General features: G+C 38.8%; 1 protein-coding gene across 1 annotated transcript; it reads left to right on the top strand.

Moving 5' to 3' along the window:
* The first annotated feature begins 282 nt into the window (after positions 1-282).
* sctr (secretin receptor) lies at positions 283-24687 on the top strand. Its single transcript, XM_065293161.2, has 13 exons — positions 283-464; positions 1402-1516; positions 11242-11337; positions 11607-11716; positions 12411-12523; positions 14516-14648; positions 15497-15650; positions 15931-15991; positions 21538-21607; positions 21749-21840; positions 22025-22163; positions 23075-23116; positions 23259-24687. Exons 1-13 carry the CDS (start codon positions 417-419, stop codon positions 23409-23411), a joined length of 1326 nt encoding a protein of 441 aa, XP_065149233.1. The 5' UTR covers positions 283-416; the 3' UTR covers positions 23412-24687.
* The last annotated feature ends 1939 nt before the right edge of the window (positions 24688-26626 follow it).

Below are 26626 nucleotides of genomic sequence, written 5' to 3'. Positions count from 1 at the left end.
CGTTCCAATCCTGTAGCGATAAATAATCTTACAGTTTTCTTATTTGATGATCGTATTCTTTGTCAACTAAACTGAGAGCAGCAAATTCTTATTATTGTAAGACAGCTGTTTCCGAGTCAGTGTGACAGACAGCTGTTTCCGAGTCAGTGTGACAGACAGCTGTTTCAGGGTCAGTGTGACAGACAGCTGTTTCAGAGTCAGTGTGACAGACTGTTTCAGAGTCAGTGTGTGACAGACTGTTTTAAATGTGAGCGCGCGCACACTCTGTCGCGCGCACACTCACCTATCAGTGCGCTCGTGCGTATGTGATGCTCGGGATGAGATGAAAGTTTTCTTCAGATCAGCTGAACTCCGGCAGTGAACACACAGACAGAAAGTACTCATCGTTTTCCTCGGACAGATATTCACGGGTTAAAATGAGGATTTCCGTTGCTCTCGCGGCTTTACTGCACTTCACATCTCACGTGAGTTAACACGCAGCAGTGGGAAGTCTGCAGATATTAAGCTTCTGTCAAACTTTATTTGTTATGTTTGTTATATAGTTACCATATGCAGTTAATGTTAATGCATTTGTGGACTTTTTGTTGTTCTCTAAATTCCATTTTTCAGCTGCACTGACGATTATTGTCATGGTCTTGAGTGTAAAAAAGCTTTGAGCATTTGCAGAAAACGTTTTTAACGATTAACAGCTGGGCATGTTGTCTCATTTTGAAGCATTCAAAGCCTTATTCAGTAACATTTATATGTGTTAAACAGCAAAAAACAGGGCAGTCAAAATATTAACGGCGATTAACCACATACAAAATAAAAGTTTGTTTTTGCATAATGTGTGTATATTGTATGTAATTATATACAGAAACATATGTAAATGTTTATTAAATACATACATGCATGTGTGTGTGTATTACAAAATAATTACACACAGTACACACACATATATTATTCAAAAACAAACTTTTATTTTGAATGCGATTAATCTCATTAATCTTTTGACAGCTCTAGAAATTACACGTGACCTCTTACCACAACTTTATTTATAAGCACTATCTTTGTCTGAACAGTTGTATAAATTGAACATCGCCTTATATCCCGGTGTAGATTTATTGTGTTCACTAGATAATCCAAAAGCTATAAGGCTACAATTCAATTAAAGAAAATACAACTCACAACATGTTTATGTTTTAAGACAGCTTGACAAGAATTTGTAGAACTGACTCAAAACACGATAGTTACAAATGTACAACATTCCTATTGTGACAGCTAACCCTGTTCTTCCCTAAACAGACTAGTTTGTTCACTTTAAATATAATATAAATAATATAAATATAAATATATCAATGAGTATAAATCTAATATCATATATATATATATATCATACAATCTCTCTGTTTGTGGATTAAGGTGGGTGCCATTCCTCCAGAATGTGATCCAGATTTTGTGTTGCTCAAAGAGGAGGAGAGTTGCTACAATATCATCCATCAAGAGAACCTGACAGAGATCACTTCCACACACACAGGCAAGCCATTAGAGATGCTCTCTCTCTCTCTCTCTCTCTCTCTCTCTCTCTCTCTCTCTCTCTCTCTCTCTCTCTCTCTCTCTCTCTCTCTCTCTCTCTCTCTCTCTCTCTCTCTCTGTCTCTCTCTCTCTCTCTCTCAAACGCACACACACACGGCAGATTGAGTTCACATAGAGGGCAATGATTTTGTGGTGCCCTAAATGAGTTCTGTAAGCCATTCACATTTGTGCACCTGTGTGTATGTGTGATAAGTGTTTACTGTATGTGTGTTTCTAAGTGTTGTAATGTAATATCAGGGGGAAGTTTGGAGAAAGGCTTTCATAATTCAGATTCCATAAATCACACACTTATCAGATTATAAATAAAACACCCTGTACAGGGAGGGAGTTCACAAACACACACACACACACACACACACATAAACACACACACACACACACACACACACACACACACACACGCATGCACGCGCACAGGTGAGAAACACTACAAAAATTTAGACATTACGCAACTAACACAACTCAGTGGAGCAACTCAATGTAGAAACAACCAATAGGAATGAGGAGAGCAAGTGTGATGCGTTTCCTGTGTAAGAAACATGGAGAAGTAAATGTTTCTCTGATCAGAGGTATAACAGCCGGGTCATGCTGTCTGACTGAAAAATGAATGATCGTAATTTAAAAGCAGATGTTTACCTCATCAGCAGTATCATGGGCAAGGGTTAAATTCCCAGGGAACACAGATTAATAAAGGAACTAGCTTGAATGCATTATAAGCATTTAAATTGTTAAATACCCAAATGTAAAAGTAAAGCTGCACTAATAAATAACTGTGACTGTATATACAGTAGAGGGCTTCCCACTTCTTTCTCTAAATGTTGTCAATCGTTGTCACACACAGGAAAGAGTCAGATGAGAATAGCACTGTACAGATCTCCTGTGATTCTCTCTTCCACTCAACCTCTCTCACCTCTCTCATCAGTCTTTCATTGGAGAAAACCAGAAACACAGAGACAAACATTTACAAACCTGCAGCACTTTTCCTGCCGTTCATCAGACCGACCGAGAGTCTGAGAGACAAAACACTGTGCCGTTTATCAAAGAGAAAAAGAATAAAATACGACCAGAGATCTGCACTTCTCTGACATTATCCTTAGGGGGCGTGCACACCAAAACTTTAAAACATGTCTGAAAACGCCTAGAGGACACCAATTGCGAGCTGTTTATTCAGCTGAGCAGCAGCTTTCTTCAGCTGAGCGTATTGGTAGCTGTGATTCTTGAGCTGTGAACTGGTTGGTGGTTGTGATATTTGTCCCGCCCTTCCTCCACTGTGATTTGACGGCCGTGTGAGAAGTGAAATTGACAAGTGGGGCTTTTCACTCAAAGTTGAATCTCTTTCAACTCTCGGCGCTCAGTGCGAAAAAAACGCAAGGGCCAGATTTCAGTGCGGAAAAAAAACACTAGCTGCCGGCTTAATTTGAAAAAAGGCGAGCTTCCATTGGAAACAATTTAAAACATGCGGCGATCGTGGGCGTAAAAGCTTTGGTGTGCACGCCCCCTTAGGGTTTGTTAAAGCAATAAGCCCCAAGAAGCAGTGGGTTACCAGTGCATTTTATAACAAGCCACGAAGCAGAGTGCCTAAAACCCCCTTAGCTGTTATAAAATGCACTGTAACACCACTGCTTTGCGGGGCTTATTGCTTTTATAAAACAGTTATTTCAAATGCATAGCAGGATTTTATAAATTAAAACACAGGAAATAAGTTGTAATTATAGTACAAATATTACTCTTCCCCCAAACAAAGTAGTTCCTCAGAATCAAGTGTGGTTGCAACAGAGCGCGGTTCCCAAGAAACACAGACAGAACAAAGACACAATGAAAATATGATTAAAGACTGTGGTGTTTATTTTCCTAAATCAACATTCATCTATTTTATACATTACCTTTTATATCGTGCAACTGTAGTCCTGATGAAAAAAGAAATTTGCATCTCCATAAAGTTGGTCAGCAGCAGGAAGCATGAAGTGCTCTAAAACTTCCTGGTGTACGGCTGCGTTGACCTTGGACCTCAGAAAACACAGTGGACCAACACCAACAGATGACACGGCACCCCAAACTATCATTGACTGTGGAAACTTTACACTGGACCTCAAGCAATGTGGATTGTGTGCCTCTCTTCTCTTCCTCCAGACTTTGGGACCCTGATTTCCAAAGGAAATGCAAAATTTACTTTCATCAGAGAACATAACTTTGGACCACTCAGCAGCAGTCCAGTCCTTTTTGTCTTTAGCCCAGGCGAGACCCTTCTGACGCTGTTTGTTGTTCAAGAGTAGCTAAACACAAGGACCAACTTCATGAAGGCGCAGATTTCATTTTCCAACAGGACTTGGCACCTGCACACAGTGCCAAAGCTACCAGTTCCTGCTTTAAGGACCATGGTATCTCTGTTCTTAATTGGCCAGCAAACTCGCCTGACCTTAACCCCATAGAAAATCTATGAAATATATCGGTCTGTGTGAAATGAATGAATATAATATACAAGTTTCACTTTTTGAATGGAATTAGTGAAATAAATCAACTTTTTGATAAAATTCTAATTAAATGACCAGAACCTGTATCACATGATTCTCGTCACAGAAACACGCAATGCAATGGCCTCACACATTATTAAAGGGGTCATAGTGTGAAAATATGACTTTATTCATGTTTAATGGGGGAATGAACCTGTCGATTTTAATGTTTTAATGTTGTCTGGGGTCTACTTATGATGTTTGCGTGTTTTTTACATTCAAAAACATCAAAAGCAATAAGTAAAGGTATATATTGTAATATTAGTGGCTCTCTGGAGAACAGTGTTAATTTTGTTGACGAAGACGATGACGAATAATATTCGTCAACGAACCTTTTTCACGGACGAAACTAAATAAAAACTAAATAAAAGTCAGATATGATGACAAAGACTGTAACGAAATATAACTGACACTTTAGTCAACGAATAAAAATAAGATGAAAATGTTAGGGAGGGACGAAAGGAGAAGAGATCCAATCAGAGCTACTCATTTTGTGGGGCAAGTTGTGAAGAAATCAAATCGGAGCCAATCTTTGAGGGTAGGTTGATCTATGCAGGCAGCAGAGGCATTTTAAAAACCTGTGGCAAAGTTCGTTTTCACAACAGGTTGTTTACATCATATTTAGTACAGTCTTAGTTACCCACCCACCAAACATGGAACGTCTGGGAGACATTCAGATCATGTCTGTATAACGTCCGTTAGTTCAGACCCACTTTTAAACGTCTGCTGGACGTGCAATAGAGGGTCAGTGTCTGGACGTCACTCTTGCACCCCTTTTGGATGTCTGTGAACATACCAAAAAGGTTCAGTGTATGAACGTCAGACTATGACTCCTTATGGATGTCTGTGGACGTGCAAACAGGGTCAGTGTCTGGACGTCACTCTTGCACCCCTTTTGGATGTCTGTGAACGTACCAAAAAGGTTCAGTGTATGAACGTCAGACTATGACTCCTTATGGATGTCTGTGGACGTGCAAACAGGGTCAGTGTCTGGACGTCACTCTTGCACCCCTCTTGAATGTCTGTGGACGTGCCAAAAAGGTTCAGTGTATGAACGTCAGACTACGACCCCTTATGGATGTCTGTGGACGTGCAAAACAGGGTCATTGTCTGGACGTCACTCTTGCACCCCTCTTGAATGTCTGTGGACGTGCCAAAAAGGTTCAGTGTATGAACGTCAGACTACGACCCCTTATGGATGTCTGTGGACGTGCAAAACAGGGTCATTGTCTGGACGTCACTCTTGCACCCCTCTTGAATGTCTGTGGACGTGCCAAAAAGGTTCAGTGTATGAACGTCAGACTACGATCCCTTATGGATGTCTGTGGACGTGCAAAACAGGGTCATTGTCTGGACGTCACTCTTGCACCCCTCTTGAATGTCTGTGGACGTGCCAAAAAGGTTCAGTGTATGAACGTCAGACTACGACCCCTTATGGATGTCTGTGGACGTGCAAAACAGGGTCATTGTCTGGACGTCACTCTTGCACCCCTCTTGAATGTCTGTGGACGTGCCAAAAAGGTTCAGTGTATGAACGTCAGACTACAACCCCTTATGGATGTCTGTGGACGTACAAAACAGGGTCATTGTCTGGACGTCACTCTTGCACCCTTCTTGGATGTCTGTGGACGTGCCAAAAAGGTTCAGTGTATGAACTTCAGACTATGACCCCTTATGGATGTCTGTGGACATGCAAAACAGGGTCAGTGTCTAGACGTCACTCTTGCACCCCTTTTGGATGTCTGCGGACGTGCCAAAAAGGTTCAGTGTATGAACGTCAGACTATGACTCCTTATGGATGTCTCTGGACGTGCAAAACAGGGTCAATGTCTGGACGTCACTCTTGCACCCCTCTTGAATGTCTGTGGACGTGCCAAAAAGGTTCAGTGTATGAACGTCAGACTACGACCCCTTATGGATGTCTGTGGACGTACAAAACAGGGTCATTGTCTGGACGTCACTCTTGCACCCTTGTTGGATGTCTGTGGACGTGCCAAAAAGGTTCAGTGTATGAACGTCAGACTATGACCCCTTATGGATGTCTCTGGACGTGTAAAACAGGGTCAGTGTCTGGACGTCACTCTTGCACCCCTTTTGGATGTCTGTGAACGTACCAAAAAGGTTCAGTGTATGAACGTCAGACTATGACTCCTTATGGATGTCTGTGGACATGCAAACCCACATGGAAAGAACCTATATGAGGATATATGCACATATATGAAACCTGCAGCTTATATGCACATACAGTATATGCTGCATATACATGTAGGCAAAATTGAGGTGCATATATGTGCATATACGGGCCATATTGGTCTCATGTATTGCTTATAAATATCCACATATAAGCCCTATACATACAAGATATGTCTCCTATATTGCTCATGGCAGGATCTGTTCATTTTGTAGCTAATACCTCACATTGGCATCTGTCATACATGATGCCTAGTTCATATTTTCTATTATCAAGGCAATAACGAGGAACTAACAAAAAAATTATGTAAGAACTTATGTATGAGCCAACACGTGAAATTGGTATCACATAATTGGCATGTTATGGAATTTAACCTATGATGTCTACACGTTTTCCTGAAACATTTACAAGGCCAATTCTTTCTTGTATGAAGATAGTAGATGTCTATGGCTGTGCCAAAAATATTAATTATCTGAACATCTGACCAGACACCGATATGAACTCATATGGAATTTTTTTTGTAAATCAAGAATTTATTGTCAGATAGTCTGGAGAACTGCTATTTAAAAACAAGAAATCACATGAAATTGGCACATGTTTATATATATATATATATATATATATATTTTTTTTTTTTTTTGCATTTTTTGCATTTATTCATCATTTCTACATTTGTGTCCATATTAGTCCATTGTCTGTTGGCAAGCAAACCTCAGGACTGACATAAACTAACAGCAATGAAAGTATGGGAGCATGACACATGAAACGTGATAAAAATAAGGTTATTCCATCAAGTACAATTGTTCCTAAAATACATCTAAAAACATTGTTTATAAATGAATATGACACCAAACACCAAGGGTTTTTTTTGCTCATCCACTGTATTTTTTCTGCCTGCTTTAGCATAGAGCCTATCTTTAGATTCATATCCTTTCCCTTAAAAATGGCCACTTGTAAAACTGATTTTGGAACCAGTTGTACTTCCCACTACCTGTTGTTGTAGGTGTGGCTCTTATTACACTCAAGTCCAAATATTGCCTCCCAGCTCCCCTTGGAACATCACAGAACATCTTTTAAACGTTAGACAAAGACATTGTGACTACTTGTTTTAGACGTGTTTTTGCTCAGTGGGTTCTCTGGACAAATGCAGATGATATTTCTGACTGCTACAGTCTGTCTGGAAGCTAAAGGGAAACAAAGTATTTTGCCTTCTTTTTTCGTTTCAGTTTTCTGCAAAGACATGTATAGAAAAACATATACTTTTTCTATGTACACAAAAGGCCTATTTCTCATAAATATTGTTCAGAAATCTGTGTAAATCTGTGTAAGTGAGCACTTCTCCTTTGACAAGATAATCCAACTCACAGGTGTGGCACATCCACATGCTGATTAGACAGCATGATTATTGCACAGGTGTGACTTAAGCTGGCCACAATAAAAGCCTTGGCTCTCCAGCACCTTGTTTCCAGCCGGGCTCTGTGTCTGTCTGGTTACATCTCAGGCTCTTCCGCCACCGTCTGCAGCTCTGTGTCCATCAGTCGGCACCCTGGTCTCCTCCATGATGGTTCCTTCCACTCCTCCATGGCTTCTCATGCTCATGTGTCACCTTGCTCAAGGCCCCATCCTGGACTGCATCTTTCTTCCTCCTCCTGGCAATCCATCTGCCTCCAGACCCTCCTCCTACTCTTCATTGCTCTCCACGGCGCAAGTTTGCAGGGATCGTCTGCTCTCGCTCACTGGACTACATTACCCATAATCATTTGCACCCCCTCAACCACCATCTTTAATTGTTTTATACACACACATGCTTACCATTGTCTTTATTCATTGTCGGTTCTTGTCTATGTTATGGGTATTTACCCATAGTCTGTCAAATAAAGTTCTGTTTAGTGTTACCTGTCATCGTCCTTCTCCTTCTTACATACTGAGACCCATATTACAAAATGGCTCTGCCCACCTAAAGTTCTTGGATAGGTACATGTCAGCCAAGGGGATGGGTATTTAATATTTTAAAGCAGTAGGTGTGCACACGGTCAACATCCAGTACCTGAAAAAGTGTTAATGTCCAAACCCTTGTGTAGCATATTTGGTGATAAGACCATTTTGAACTGTGGCCTTAAGAAGTAAAATTGTACACCTGGTTTAAATGGAGGTCAACAGGGATGTCTGAAATTAAACATAATTAAAAATTGTATGAATGTCTTTTAGAGGTCTGCAAAGACATCGAAAAACCCTGTAAGGATGTCACCTGGATTTCAATAATGAACATTTAAAAAACATCCTTTAAAAGATGTCTTTTAAACGTTTAGCAAGCATGTCAGTAGGATGTCTAATTTCAACACAAAAAAGACGTTTAGAAAAGACGTTGCAAAAACTTTCATTCTGGATACTCCATGGACTTCTTTTGAACGTTCAACAAACATGTCAGTAGGACGTCTAATTTCAACACAAAAAAGACGTCTAAAAAAGACATTAAATGAACGTTGTCTCTGGCTCCCCACTGGACGTCTTTTAAACATTCAACAAGTATGTCAGTAGGACGTCTAATTTCAACACAAAAAAGACGTTTAAAAAAGACGTTGAATGAACGTTGTCACTGACTCCCCACTGGACTTCTTTTAAATGTTCAACAAGCATGTCAGTAGGACGTCTAATTTCAACACAAAAAAGACGTCTAAAAAAGACATTAAATGAACATTGTCTCTGGCTCCCCACTGGACGTCTTTTAAACATTCAACAAGCATGTCAGTAGGACGTCTAATTTCAACACAAAAAAGACGTCTAAAAAAGACGTTGCAAAAACTTTCATTCTGGCTACTCAGTGGACGTCTTTTAAACGGTAGACAAAGACGTTATAATGACGTCTTCTGGACGTGTTTTTGTTTAGTGGGCAGCTTTGGCTGATGTCAGTTGACTTCGCTCGTTAGCAACACGCTAACGTTTTGCAGTACAGATTTTGCATGAATCTGAATGTGCTGTTCTCTCATTATTTTAACTTGTTTGTTTCTCAAGGATGTTCATTTCTGTAAATTTTCCTGACAGACAACTGTAGCTTGTTAACCGAACATTAACCGTTAAAGGAAAACCCCACCATTTTCAATATTTTACTATGTTCTTACCTCAACTTAGATGAATTAATACATCCCTATCTTTTTTTCAATGCGTTCACTTCATCTTTTTACAGCGCGTCATGAATATGTTAGCATTTAGCCTAGCCCCATTCATTCCTTATGATCCAAAAAGGGATGAATTAGAAGCCACCTTTCATGTTTTCCCTATTAAAGACTGTTACATGAGTATTTACACGAATAAATATAGTGGCATAAAATAAAACGTGGAAATGTTTTTAATGGATAAAAAATTAGAACTATATTGTATGGCGGAAGCGCACTTAGTTTGCAGCATTTCGACCTTGGCACGCAGTAACATCATTACTCCTGCCTACTCCTCCTCTCTATCAAACTTTGATAATATTACTGCGCCCGAGGTCGAAACGAAGTGGTCTTCCACCCTAATGATGACACAAATTATGACTTTACCAGGGCAGCAATGCTTTACTTAATTTACAGGCCATTCACAAATGAAGGATATAAAAGTGGCGACACGTTTGTAGGCACGTGTTGACGCACCGTGTTTCTTTTAACTGATAATATTAATCTGTCATAAATTCTTACCTTCAGTTAACAGTTAACTGATCAATATCTCATGGACAAAATATAAATATTTATTAATGTTCATATTTACCAATAGTGAAATAAGTATTGTTTCAGGCTATTGTTGTAGGTAAGGCAGTCTTTTATAAATACCAATAGTTATCATCAACATTTAATGCCAGTTATTGTTAAATAAAGATTAAGAAATGAATAATGATTTACCATTGGCGAACAAGAAGCTCTGTATAGTGCACTGTTATTGTGTTTTCCCATTTGTAATCGGTTTTGTAATTTGATATTTTGTTTGGTATGTTTTTCGGGCTCCCCACAATCCACAGCAGACTTACATTCATCTCTGACTTCATTCTGATGTGAAACGCACAAAATACATCCTTATTCATGATCAATCTTTTTTCACACTTTAGTGCGGGATATTAGTGTTTAATGAATCTGATTGAAAATGTTTATTGATCGAGGTGCTGCTGATGCAGTGTTGAGAACAGCAGTGAAAATTGCAATTATTTAACAAAAATACCTTGTTTTATAATCTACAATTTTGCATAACTTAGGCTACATTCACACTGCAGGGCTTAATGCTCAATTCCGATTTTTTAAAAAATTAGATTTTTTTTTGCAAGGCCGTTCACATTTCCAATTAAATGCGACCTTTTGTGATCTCCTGTGTGAACGTGAAATAACCCAGAACTGACCCGCATGCGCAGAAGAGTACTAAACGGTCAACGAAGTCACTTGTTGTTTGCGGAAGTATCTAACATGGATGTCAACAACAGTGTAGTCAACAGCGGAGCTCTTTTTGCAATATTAAATTTATTTTGCCAACAGAGCCAGCACAATTACAATCTTCTCGTTTTAAGAAGAAAATTAGAAAGAAGGAGGAGAGCAAGGTTTTTGGCCATGGCGTTTTGTGGAGCAGTGTAAACCGCCCTGTTCCGATAAGAGCCCTCGAGTTTGGCCTGAATAGAGCTGTCACCCCAAATATTAATTAAATCTGTGACCTGGCTTCCCTTCCATTGACTGGTCTCAGCAGCATCGTCCGCCACGGTTGTTGTTTATCTTCTCGTTCCCGCCTACTTCAATGCAGAATTATGACGTTTGTAGCATATCAATGACGTACGGGTCCGATACATGTGGCCTGGCTGTTCAGACGGAGGTCGCATTTCAAAAGATCAGATACGAATCAGATTCAGGACCACATACCCAAGTGGCCTGGGTCACATTTGAAAAGATCGGATTTGGGTCGTTTCAGCCTGCAGTGTGAACGTAGCCTTACAGATTCTTCCATCTCACACAGGTTGCAGTGTATTATGGGACCATCTGAATTGTTGGCCTGCTGCTCAGGTGGGAGAGACCGTATCCCAGCCATGCCCCAAAATCCTTAGGGTCAAAGGTCAGGCAGACCCCAAGCTTTAACATTGAAAGCTTCTTTAATTTTCATTTTATTTAGTGCATAGCTAATCCGATAATGGGTATCTTTTCACGTATCTTTTAATTGTATAGTACCATGACAACAATTGAAATAAATGTTATTTTCTGATATTTTTTATGTTTGGTTGTACTTCTGTTAGAAATGCTGTTATTTCAGTATGAGGTCCTCAGATGTAATGTTGTAATGCTGTGTGAAGGCAGTAATTTCATTCTTGTGTTTCTCGCCTGCAGCAGTTGTAATGAGAAACTGTTCTGAGAGCGGCTGGTCAGAAACATTTCCTCCGTATGAACTGGCCTGTGGCCATACACTCAACGACAGCTTTCATTCTCACAGTGACTTGGTAATATTGATAATCAGGTTTCATTTCTGTATTACAAAACAACATGACATTTCACATTAGGAATGAACAGATTAACAAACTAAAGACAGAAAGAAAACAACCAAGGGTTACTCCAGCATTATATTTAACCCATGATTAACTCACCCTCAAGCCATCCAAGATACATATGACCATCTTCTTTTAGACAAACACAATTGAAGTTATATAAAAAAATCTTTGCTATTTCAAGCTTTCTAACGCTAGTCATATAGGATCAGGGAACAACTTCTTTTTAAGACCAGCTATTATGAAGCTATTATTATAGTTTATAAAGTTTTAAATATGGATATTTTTCTTACAAAATCACATGAATTATCCTCAGAAGTCCTTTATTAAGCCACTGGAGCCATGTGGATTACTTCTGTGAAGGATGGATGGACGTTTTTTGGGCTTCAAACTTATAAAGCTTGAAATAGCAAAGACATTTAAAAAATATATATAACTTTGATTGTGTTTGTCTAAAATAAGATGGTTACTTTGATTGTATCTCGGATGGGTTGAGGGTAAGTATGATATTTGGCTGAAGTATCTTTTTAAAAACATCAGTAGATACACAAAGTAAAAAAAGCAAAATAATAAATTTATTAAATATAAATACACTTTAATCCATATAACAGAATGAGTTATATCATAATGTGCTTATCTCTGTTTTCAGCAGGTGTTCGTTTCACACGAGTATTTCTTTTACGTGAGGATCATGTATTCTGTTGGATACACCATCTCTCTTGTGTCACTCAGCATTGCTCTCACAGTGCTCTGTGTGTTCAGGTAACAGATCACCTGTTTGTGTGAGTTATGTGATTTACTGGGACATGAATAGTGTTTAATGACATGTTTATTATGCTATAAACATGGTTTACAGGGACACAGGCAGTGTACTAATTGATACTTTTTCATTGATTAAAGACGGCCAGTGTGTGTCAGATGACCCTTTCATCTTTTACCTTGAGGCATCAGCTAATGAATTTCACCTTAATATAAGAATGATCTAAATAGATCATTTATCAAATAAGAAAATATGTAAGTTGGAGGGAGTTTGTCATTTAATTTATCTGAAGCATTTTGTGAGATTCTGGCTAACTTTAACCTTTAACTGTATTATCAACACAAGGAAGACACCGTTGTAATAAAATGGAATTTATTAACAAAAGATAAACAAGAATAACTAAAACACTCCTAAATGATACTAAAATACTAAAGAATAATTAAGATGGAGTTGAATTTATGGCAGAAAGTTTTCTGTTTCTAATTAGATGACAACCGTATTTCTCATAAAACAAATAATTAAAGAATTATCTGTTAAACATTTCAAAATCAGTTATGCAATATTGAGAATCATCTATGGTAAATAGTTACTGAATCAATACACCGATGCCAAGGTCTCCGGAAAGAGGTTTGGTAAGTGCTATTTACGTTCTCTGCAATCGAATGAGCAGTCTGGTGGTGGCATGTCTGCCATGGGTCAGGCTTTTCCATGTTGCAAATGGGAAAAGAGTCAGGTTTAGTTTAACAGCCTTGAACATCCTGGCAATCTAGAACACAGGTGAGCCGGTGCCGAAGGTCCATAACAATCTGGAACAAGCAGATGAAGGTCCCATGATGTAAAGGTTTGCTCTCCTGAACTTTACCTTGTTGCAGATGTCGGTGGTTGCCTTTCTGGTCGAGAAGCTTGTAACGTTGTTTGATCTGCTTAGTCTCTGGACGTACTACTTACCATAGATTCATAACGTGCATAAAATTTTAAAATGTTTAAAAGATCATTCTTTAAATATTTGTGTTATGAGAAAAAAGGTTGACACCTTATTAGAAACAGAAAACATTCTGCCTTAAATTCAACTCAGTCACCACAATTTTCTATTCTTTGCACTTTAGTTTTCATCTTTATTATCCTTTATTATTTAAGTATCATTTAGTAGTGTTTTAGTTATTTCTTGATTATCTTTTGTTAGAAGAAAAGATTGGGTCTCATTCACTAAGCATGCGTACCCACAAATTTGTGCGTGAGATGTGTGTACGGATGTTTTCACAAACAAAAACGTTTGTATCAAAAAAATTCTAAATATACGCAAAAGTTCAAATGCAGTAATCACGTATAATCAAATACTATGCTATAATTATAATGTCTATAATAATGTTGATATATAAAATTTTACATAATTATATTTTATATTATAATATTTAAATTTCTGTTAAAATGCACAAACACTGCTAGTGAAATCAAGTATTTGTTTATTTGCATTTTTGCCTCCCTTTGACTCTTTAAAGTTACTAAAATAGCAGTTTTGACAATTTCTACAATTTTGCAAAAGTTTACAATGAAAAACCTGTGTAAATCTGTGTAAATGCTCGTTCAGTGCAGGAGAGCGCAGTTGTTTTCTGTCAGATCAGGAGCAGAGAAACTCTGCTCTGGTGCTTGTTCGGTTAATAATAACAATCATAAATCTTCTGAAAAGACCTTAAAATTAAAATAACCGTAATTCTAAATGGGAGATGGAGAGTGTGTATAAATGTTATGAAGGTTACACTACACTGTGCCTAAACCATAGCCCTGCTGCACTGCATGACATCAATTCAGCCATTCCAAGTTTTATGTGGCAGTATCTATTCATGCTGAGTTTGTAAAAATACAAGTGATTAAATTTTTTGTAGCTCTATTTATAAATTCAAAAGGGCCGATTTCATCAAGCACTTTTGAGTTATATTTTTTTATAATAAGGTTATAATCCATTCTTTAACTCTTTCTCTGTCTTAAACCTCCAGGAAGCTGCACTGCACACGTAATTTTATTCATATGCAACTTTTTACATCTTTCATCCTACGAGCCATCTTTATCTTCATCCGAGATGCTGCACTGCATTACTCACAGGAATATTACCACTGCAATTCCCATCCGGTACACACGGTCAACACACATACACACAAACACAAGAACACGCACACACAAACATGCATGCACACACTCAGACACATTATTTTAAGTGATAGCAATAATAACAAATAAAAAACATCTTAGGTATGTATGGGAATTACTCAAAATGAGAAACAAATTAAAGCACTTATAGTTTAGCTTCTTTAAAATAGCCTTGCTAGCACTCTTGATCCACTGTTTTATTACAACAGTATTGAATGAGTTACCACGTATGCTGGTCATTTATTGGCTGCTTTAAAGGTGCAGTGTGTAATTTTTAGAAGGATCTCTTGACAGAAATGCAAAATGATATACAAAACTATATTATCAGGGGTGTATAAAGACCTTTCAAAATGAACCGGTATGTGTTTATTACCTTAGAACGAGACCTTTTTATCTACATACACCGAGGGTCCCCTTACATGGAAGTCACCATTTTGTGCCGCTATTTTTCTATAGAAGCCCTTAACGGACACATTTTTTTACTAAGTTGTCTGCGATGATGACATGTTTGTCTGGTGGCGGCTACCATAGCTTCTCTGTGTGTTTCAAAAGCGAGGGGTGAGCAGTGGACTGAGCCGTTGGTTGCAATTCGTTACCTCACCACTAGATGCTGCTAAAATTTACACACTGCACCTTTAAGGAAATGTACTACTGTACTAATATCAAGGATGTAAGTATGAGCTCATCAATAAACATTTCACTACGGTGTCTCCAAATGTTTCATGGTAGCGCAAATATACAAATAAGGACACATGTGACATACTGTAGTATATAAAAATACACATTTACAGATGATCTCTGTCAGCTGACGCATTTCCGTTGTTTTTCAGCCTGGTTGCAAAGTTGCACTGTTCCTGTCTAACTACTGCATCCTGGCAAATTACAGCTGGTTGCTGGTGGAAGGTCATTATCTTCATAGCCTCATTAACCTCTCTGTACATTCACAGAAGAAACGTCTTCACTTCTATACACTGCTTGGCTGGGGTAGGCTCTCTCTCTCTCTCTCTCTCTCTCTCTCTCTCTCTCTCTCTCTCTCTCTCTCTCTCTCTCTCTCTCGCACATAGACTACACGTGACTCTATTGATGATGTAAAGAATCATATTGTCACATGCTGTTCAAATATGAAACACAGTCAGGATCTACATGCATATGAACCAGTGTTTAATAAATCATGGTCAAAGGTTTCTTCGTTGTATGTTGCATTACTTTGAATGAATGGAAGTGATTTCAACATAACCCTTAAAGCTTGTTTTTGTTCTCACAGGGATTCCAATGCTCATTATTATCAGCTGGAGTTTAGCCAAATACATGCATCAGGATGAAGGGTACGTTCACACATTACACATATTAAATGCAGATCTAGTTATGTTGGTTTTGATATTTGTAGCTGTGCTATACTAACAATCAGCAAAATATGTCAAGCTATATATATTTATGCATTTGGCAGATGCTTTTATTCAAAGCGACTTACAGTGCATTACAAGCTATACATTTTTTTAATCAGTATGTGTGTTCCCTGGGTTCAAACCCATGACCTTTTGTATTGCAAATGCAATGCTCTACCACTGAGCTTCTATAGTGTTCCTATAAAGGTGCACAGTACACTAAACAGATGTTTGTAAACATTTGGTTAATATTACTGTGTGGTAATACTATTACAAATTATTTCACTTTGACAAACAAAAATTACTCTACAGGTCTAAGCTTAATAAGCATCAATATTATATAATTGTTATTATGGCTGGGAATCACAAATAATGAAATGGAGAAATTAACCTCATATGGAGTAAAGTGAACAGTGCTTCATGTTTTTCTGACTGGTATATAGTTTTTAGGTACAGAAATAACATAAAGTAATGAATTTAAATATAGATTTATCATTTAAGCAGCGGATTCAAGTGCAATCCGGGAAAACAGGACAGGACACAGGAACCAAACCATTACAAACTACAAAGACTGACAAAGGACAACTGAGACACTGGGCTATTTACACTAGGGGTAAAACGAGATGACAAGATACACATGGGGCTACAATTAACACACCGACCAATGAACAAAAAGACTACAAAACATGGCAGACAGCACAGAACTTCAAAATAAGAGTACAGGACTAGGGAAACACAGAACGAGACCATGACGAGTACCTTAGTATTACATCCTTTATTCAGAAGGGTCTTTAGTATTATTAGATTTAAAAGACAGATCAGCTCAAGAGATTGTTTCTGGAAAAGCACGAGACCACACAAAGCACACACAACACACACAACATTATCCCACTATCTCTGGGTTACTTATGATTCACTACATGTTTGCATTATATGCACTTTTGCTGATTGCCAACAAAACACACACATTTAATGCAGTTTTACTTACCGTCTGCGATTCATGAACCGGTTGGCCATATTTTAATGAACACACACGCAAAAACACCATTGCTACCCCGGATAAACAAACGATATCTATTGTTTCCATAAGGCTGGTTTGGATTACTTGGAAAGCTAAACAAGGCTTTCTTATCCTTACATCCAAAAACACACTTCTTCTTTCATGCCATTGTTGAGTCTTAAAGAGCACCAATGGTCCAATTCACATTTTTTTTCATTTCCTTCGGTGTGTAAGTGTGTATTAGTACATGTTAACGATATGCAAAAAGTACAAACTCCAAAGTAAACATGACGTGAGTTATCGTCTCCAACGTAAATCTCTTTTTTTGGGCTACAACAAACACACAGATTGTAGGCAACAGTTTACTTCCTCGGATTGGTGATGTAGATAGAATCGACATTATCATAATTCCTCCCGTTTTGACTTAACTCCTGTTAGCATTGCATTGTGAGCGAATCTTTCAAACATGGTAAGGAGCGTCACATTTCCTGCTGATGTCTGAGGTATTCAGGCTAATCACAACGTACAGGTGTGTGTTTCCCAAAAGCATCGTTAGCCAACTACTGTCGTAAGTTACGTCGTTACTGACAAAGTTCAACGATTTGGTGTTTCCCAAAACCATAGTTCAAACGAACATTCGCAAGCTGCATCGCAAACTTATTTGGTTTGAACGACAGCTCTTCACCTGTCATTAGAAGCATAGTTCCTTGTTTTTATAATATGTAGACTTACGTTGATCGTGCTTTTCAACAAAATAAGCAAAAAACTAATAATATATAAAAAAATATTTTACGTCTTTATGTTTGTAAACAGAATTAAAGAGCTGCATTTGAAAACTGAGCATGTGTGCAGTCCTACAAGCTTTAAGACCCTGGGGAATCCCTGGGAGGAGTGAAGTTAGAGGAAACTTGCGCATGAATTAAATATCTTTTAAAAACAACAGATAAGTAAATCGCGATAACAAAATCAGTTGTCCGGTGTATTTATATACAGCAATAATCTGACATTAAATCGATTTGCACAGATTAATTAGTAGTGACATCATCAACTATGTTGTTAAACCAACATGGTTCAAACTACGAATGTGCGACAAAGTTACTATGCTTTAGGGAAACAGTCGTGACAAGCTAGTTAGTATCTCCAACTATGCATCGTACTATGGTGGTTCAGCAGCGAGTTATGTCGTTGTTTGGGAAACGCACCCCAGATTAGCTGGCCAATCAGGGACAGTTTTTTACAAAATCCATGCGTTTCATGAAGAGAGGGAAATCTGGAGCTACAAATATGTACGCTATATGAAAAATAATGTGTTTTATTAACCATAAACCACGCAAACACATTGTATTATACCAAATACACAAAATAACGTTGTTTTAGCAATGAAATAGGTGCACTTTAATATAAAAGACATCTTTCGTGTGCAGTGATGCCTCTGACTCCTAGCGTCTTCATAGTTCTGCTGATTGACGTGTGGGCGTGCTGAAAAAACAAAGCCATGTGCTTCTACACGAAAACACGTGGGCTTGTCATGATCCTCAAAATAGCTTAAAAACTGTGACATTAAGACAGGATCATGACACAGAGAGCGTCAGGTTTATACTGTCAGTTTAAGAGTGCACAGACCAATTTAATATACATCACGTGTTTTATTTCTCCACTCACATTCACTTTTATAGTTTAGTCACGTTCACAAACCTTTACATAGCTCTTCTCTACTTTCAGCACAGCAGTGAATTTCACATTCAAAATGTGAACTATCACAAACACGTCTGAAATCAAGTCATTCTTCAATAACACTAGAATTGTCACACAACACCAACATAAACACTCATAAAACACTAACAACAGGTGGCATTACACAATGTTTTGTAAATTATTTTGTAAATCAAGGACATGACACCTCTTTACTGTTAAACATTCACTGTGATATATGAATCAGACATGCATTCTCTGTCTGGGTTCGTGTTTACATTACAATATAAGTCTTAATTTGTCCCCTTTTATATGGAAATGAACTTAAAAAATGTAATGTAGGCCTACTGTATGGGTTCTTGTCCTCCCTCTCTCTCTCACAAAAAAATCTTCTGTGCTGGAACAGTCAATAACACAGACCATTCAGAAAATAAATGACTGAGTGCTTTGTGTTACATCAAACCATCATCAGACAGAGCAGCACACGTTGTGATGTTTGCTACTCTTTGGTCTGACACATTCACGGTAGTTTTTGCCAGGTTGAATGCAGTTTCATGCACTGTGCAGTTCACCTGGCTTCAATCACTATTGCTCTCTAAAATACTGACAGTTTTACAGTAATTTATATTATGCCTAACTGTGTGTGTACCCTGTTTGGTTACTGAACAGACATCTTTAACACTTTCACTGGTATACACTGGTATGGTGTACACACACTTCATCTTTATTTTATGTTTCTCTAGGGTTCTGGCTATTGTCATTGTGCTTACTCTGTTGTCGGCCAATACTCTGTCCTGAATTTACCTTCGTTTTATTGCATTGTCTGCAAATCTCTCAAAATGTGTCATTTTCTGCACACCTGAAAAGATTTGGTCCGTATTTCCTCTGAGAGGCAACCTTTGCATTTTAAAACATAAACATATTATAAAATCTATACTGTAGTTGAACAAAATTTATACTAATTGTAATTTAATTCAAATGTGTCCTTTTTTTACATTTTAAGTGTTTTGAACCCCTTAAGTGATTCAGCAATAACCTCAACCAGGTGCTTCTTGTAGCTGTGGATCAGACCTGCACATCGTTGAGGAGGGATTTTAGCCCATTCTTCTGACAGAACTGCTTTAGCCCTGTCATATTCTTTGGCCCTTTTTAAGTCAATCCATAGCATCTCTATTGGGTTAAAGGAGCATTTCACCCGTAGAAACATTAATCTTTATTGAAAGTGTGTTATATTTGTAGTTGAAATGTAACATACATTTAGAATTTGGTGCCTATTTGACAGAGAAAAGGGGTGTTTGTAGTCTCACCCCTCATGATTTTTACATCATTGAAAGAAGGAAGTGCACTGAAATCTGTATTTCTCCTGTCTCAGCGGCAATTGAGGAAATGATGCATGACCATTCAAAAACATGACTGGGGTTCTAACTATACAAAGCTTAATGCAAATGGGTGAAGTGTCCCTTTAAGATCTGGGCTCTGACTTGGCCACTTCAAGGGCGGATTTTGTTTTTCTGAAGCCATTCTGTTGTGGACTTGCTCTTGTGTTTTGGGTCGTTGTCCTGTTGCATCACCCACCTTCCACACAGTTTCAGCTGACTTACAGACATTCTCACATTATCCTGAAGAATTGTCTGATATACCTCAATGATTGCAAGCTGGCCAGGCCCTGATGCAGCAAAGCAGGCCCAAATCATGATGTTTCCTCCACTATACTTTACAGTTGTGATGATGTTTTCATGATGATATGCCGTGCCCTTTCTACGCTAAATATAGCGGTGTGTTTTTTCAAATAGTTCAATCTTAAACCTCATTCACATAGCACTTTGGTCACAGAAAATCCCCATAAAAATGTCAGACAGGCTTCTGTATGGACGCAAAAACGTCCCGTAAATGTTCTAGCATCGCTCCCGGAAAGAGGACCTAGTAACACTGCCGTAGGATACCTGAAAAGCCCTCTATGTGAATGAGACACAGAAACAATGCCGTAAGGGGCGTGCCGTAGTGAGGAAATGGCAACATGAAGTTATGGTTCAGCTCTTTGAAACAAAGGGTTTATATGCTGATTAACATTCACAACGAGAAATGTCGGCAAACTGGACTGAAGCAGAGATCATGGAGCTTGTGACTATTCACTCGTCTATGCGTCTTTTCAACGACGTCACTCGTCACTGAAGTGGAAATCTTTCAGCAGCATAAATAATAGAGCATAATGCGCTCATATGAGCTTATAATAAAAAAATGCATGTGCGTCATCGCAACAAGATATTTCATTCAACTCTTTAAACAAATGCACATTAACATTCTTTATGAGAAATATCTGCAAACTGGAATAAAGCAGAGATCAGGGATATCCACTCTGAAGCATACTGGTGAAGATTATAAACAACAGATATAAATGTGTTGACAGATAAACTATGAAGCTTATATATACACAATTACCACGATATATGGGTTGTGTATGTTTTCAGGTGGCTTCAAGTGTTTTGATTGTAAGTAAAATAAAAAGGTGCTTCATCCTATAAATGCTATAAATACTACATTTTATTTTCTATCAATCATCAATATGGGAACAAACTATTTCTACATAGCAATGTGCCAACTTGACATTTCTGTAAAATATCTTAATTTAAACTACTCTTCTTCATAACATTTATTCTGAATGTTGGACAACAACATACTCACATGTATCTGCTTGTAAAAGACACTTAGCTGTGCTAGTTCAACAGTCATGTTCTTCTTTATTATGAAACTCAGTTCAAACTAGCTTGATTTTGTTTGATCATTGTGTTGTCAGGTGCTGGGAGACAAGAGATCATGGATGGATATGGTGGATACTTAGAGTTCCAGTCATCATTTTTATAACAGTAAGCAAGTCATTTTAAATATAAATTTGATATTAAAATGGCCCTGCTTTGTATGCATACCTTGTTTTAAATGGTTTATTTACATGTCTGCAACAAAACTAGCAGCAGTCTTTTTGATATCTGGAGGGAATTGTTTTTCAGGTAAACATGCTGTTTTTCCTTAGTATTATTTGGACATTAGTGGGGAAATTGAAAGCTGCAGACATGCATGGAAATGAGTTGAATCATCACAGGTGAGTAGCTAACTCAAACTTTTCTAGTAATTCATAGTTTATCATAAACGGTTTGGTTGCGTTAGAAAGTACAATTTCATATTATTTAATCATTTTTTTACTGAGTTATATACAGTATATATAGTGCATTCTTGTATTTGTCTAGTTTTTATTGTGCAATTCTCTTATTTCATTGATCACGTAGGAAGCTGGCGAAGTCTACATTCCTGCTGGTGTCACTGTTTGGCCTGCAGTATGTCCTCTTCGCCTTTTTTCCAGATAGAGTAAATGTCCTAACCTTTAAAATCTGGAATGTTATCGAGCTTGCACTGGCATCCACACAGGTGATATTATACTCATACACACCAACAGATTTAGTTAAAAATGCATTCATTTACACTGTATGCAGGTTTAGACGGTTGCTGGCCCATAAAAACAGTTCCCTTTCAATACGGTTCACTTCGCATTGCGTCAGTTGCTGACGCTATGGGGGGAAACTCCTGTTTACTCCCTGATTAAAGCCTATTGGTTAACGTCTGTAAAATTTACAAACCTATGGCGTTCGAGCCCGCCAAAGGGGCGGGGCTACGCTCTTTATAGTCTGGGAGAGAGCGCCATGAGCTCACTTGCATTCTCCTTCAGCGCGAACCTCTCGCTGCTCCGAAGAAGAAAGAAGCCTTACTCGGATTCAGCGGATTCAACGCCTGGCGTATTCCCCTGCCGCTTTCCGGATGAGATTCCTAAATTATCTAAAAGAGCAGAAGCCCATTGAGATAATGTCGCTTCATGTGGCTCATGCCGAGCCCCTTTGCCCGTGGAGGATTTCCAAGATGAGTGCGTCCTCTGCCTGGGTCCCGCCCATGCTGAAGCCATGCTCAACGAGGCGAGCTGCGCCCACTGTGAGCTCCTTCCTCTCACCGTGCTGCGCTCTCGCCTCGCCGCTTTCCCGAGGAAGGCTGCCCATGCTCCCCCTTTAGTTGAAAACGTAGTTCGGGTACGGGTTGTTGATCCCGCGCATCACTGTTCCGGGTTGTATAAGTTGAGGAAGAGCACCACCTGGTGGATAATAGCAGTATTGTGGAAAGCCGGAAATACTCGACATTGGCAGGGAAGCGTTTTCTCTTAATTGAGGAGATAACTCCTTACTGGCAGAGAAAGAGTAAAATATATTGGATGTTTATATATTTATAGAAGAAAATTTTCCTGGAAAACTATTACTATTTTTATTGCACTCATATTGTGTTTACTTTGACAGGGCTTTATTGTGGCACTGCTGTACTGTTTTTTGAATAAAGAGGTGAGGCATATTCACATCCAGGTCTAAAAAGCAAAAATAATAATATTAATAATAATTTTATGAGTTAATAATGGTAATAGTGCTGGTAGGTTTTACTTCTTAAAGCTGGAGATCTTACATTCAATCTTAAATCTTGGCACAGGTCCGGTATGAAGTTCAAAGACGATGGAGAAGGTGGCGCCTGAAGCAACATTTCCATGGTGATCCCAGAGTGCATCACAGCTCTGTGAGTCAAAGCGGTCTGCCACTGACACAGGTGTCCCTGCTGACACGCCCAAACACACAGATAACATAACCACAACCAACACAAAACTTAACCAAAACATAACCAAACATCAATCAAAACAAACCCAACCACAAGCAACACACAGTCAACACAAAACCTAACCACAACCAACAAATAACCAAACAACAACCAACACAAAACCTAACCACAACCAGTCTTCACAGCCTAACCATGACTGAAACACAACCTAACCACAACCAACAAATAACCAACACAAAACCTAACCAAAAACCTAACCACAACCAACACACAGTCAACACAGCCTAACCATGACCGAAACACAGCCTAACCATGACTGAAACACAACCTAAATAAAACCAATATACAGCCTAAGTACAATCAACACACAGAAAAACACAAACATAACCACAACCAAACAACAACCAACACACAAACATAACCACAACCAACAAATAACCAAACAACAGCCAACACACAGTAAACACAGCCTAACCGTGACCGAAACACAGCCTAACTTGACTGAAACACAACCTTACTATGACCAATATACAGCCTAACCACAACCAACACATAGTCAACCCACAACCCTACTGAAAAATCCAGCTAAGACCAGCATAAGCTGGTAGCTGGTTTACGCTGGTCCTGCCAGCCTGACAAAGCTGGTCATGCTGGTGGGCCAGCTGGTCTTCCAGCCTGACCAGCTAAGTCCAGCTAGACCAGCTTAAAAAGTGACCAAAACACAGCTAGACCAGCTTGCTACACCAGCAAAACCAGCTTCATTCACCAGCAAAACCAGCTAAAACCAAGCTGTAGACCAGCTAAAACCAGCTCACCAGCTTATGCTGGCCTTAGCTGGATTTTTCAGTAGAGAAGCATAACCACAACCAACACACAACCAAACAAGAACCCACACACAAGCTAACCACAACCAACACACAGTCAACACAGCCTAAACATGACCGAAACACAACCTAACTAATACCAGTATACAGCCTAACTACAACCAACACACAGTCAACACACAAACATAACCACAACCAACACTTAACTAAACAACAACCAACACACAAGCTAACCACAACCAGCACACAATCTAATCACAACCAGCACTGCCTAAACACAACCAACACACAGCCAACTCACAGTATAACCACAACCAACACACAGTCAATACAAAACCTTAATCACAAGCAACACATAACCAAAGAACAACTAACACACAACCTAACCACAAGCAACACATACCAAACAACAACCAAAACAACCCAACCACAAGCAACACATACCAAACAACAACCAAACCAACCCAACCACCACCAACACATATTCAACACAAAACCTAACCACAACCAACACACAGTCAACACACAACCTAACCACAACCAACACATAACCAAAGAACAACTAACACACAACCTAACCACAACCAACACATACCAAACAACAACGAAAACAACCCAACCACAAGCACCACATATTCAACATAAAACCTAACCACAACCAACACATAGCGAAAGATCAACTAACCCACAACCTAAACACAAGCAACACATACCAAACAACAACCAAAACAACCCAACCACAAGCAACACATACCAAACAACAACCAAACCAACCCAACCACCACCAACACACAGCCTAACCACAAGCAACACACAGTCAACACACAACCTAACCACAACCAACACATAACCAAAGAACAACTACCACACAACCTAACCACAAGCAACACATAATCAAACCACAACCAAAACAACCCAACCCAACCCAACCACAAGCACCACACAGTCAACACACAACCTAACCACAACCAACACATAACCAAAGAACAACTAACACACAACCTAACCACAACCAACACATAATCAAACAACAACCAAAACAACCCAACCAACACACAATCAACACACAGCCTAACCACAAGCAACACATAACCAAAGAACAACTAACACACAACCTAACCACAAGCAACACATAACCAAAGAACAACTAACACACAACCTAACCAAAAGCAACACATAACCAAAGAACAACTAACACACAACCTAACCACAAGCAACACATAATCAAACAACAACCAACACAACCACCACCAACACACAGTCAACACACAGCCTCACCACAAGCAACACATAACCAAAGAACAACTAACACACAACCTAACCACAAGCAACACATAATCAAACCACAACCAAAACAACCCAACCACAAGCAACACACACTCAACACACAACCTAACCACAAGCAACACATAATCAAACAACAACCAAAACAACCCAACCACACGCAACACACAGTCAACACACAACCTAACCACAAGCAACACATAACTAAAGAACAACTAACACACAACCAACACATAATCAAACCACAACCAAAACAACCCAACCACAAGCAACACACACTCAACACACAACCTAACCACAAGCAACACATAATCAAACAACAACCAAAAACAACCCAACCGCAAGCAACACACAGTCAACACACAACCTAACCACAAGCAACACATAACCAAAGAACAACTAACACACAACCAACACATAATCAAACAACAACCAAAACAACCCAACCACAACCAACACACAGCCTAACCACAAGCAACACATAACCAAAGAACAACTAACACACAACCTAACCACAAGCAACACATAATCAAACCACAACCAAAACAACCCAACCACAAGCAACACACAGTCAACACACAACCTAACCACAACCAACACATAATAAAACAACAACCAAAACAACCCAACCACAAGCAACACACAGTCAACACACAACCTAACCACAACCAACACATAACCAAAGAACAACTAACACACAACCTAACCACAACCAACACATATTCAAACAACAACCAACCCAACCACCACCAACACACAGTCAACACACAACCTAAACACAACCAACACATAATAAAACAACAACCAAAACAACCCAACCACAAGCAACACACAGTCAACACACAACCTAACCACAATCAACACATAACCAAAGAACAACTAATACACAACCTAACCACAACCAACACATATTCAAACAACAACCAACCCAACCACCACCAACACACAGTCAACACACAACCTAACCACAACCAACACATAACCAAAGAACAACTAACACACAACCTTACCACAAGCAACACATAACCAAAGAACAACTAACACACAACCTTACCACAAGCAACACATAATCAGACAACGAAAACAACCCAACCACAAGCAACACACAGTCAACACAAAACCAAACAACAACCAACA

Source organism: Paramisgurnus dabryanus, chromosome 15 (genome assembly GCF_030506205.2).
Source record: "Paramisgurnus dabryanus chromosome 15, PD_genome_1.1, whole genome shotgun sequence".
Lineage (NCBI taxonomy): Eukaryota > Metazoa > Chordata > Actinopteri > Cypriniformes > Cobitidae > Paramisgurnus > Paramisgurnus dabryanus.
The sequence above is the reverse complement of the archived record's forward strand: the minus strand, read 5'-3'. Positions and strand labels throughout refer to the sequence as shown.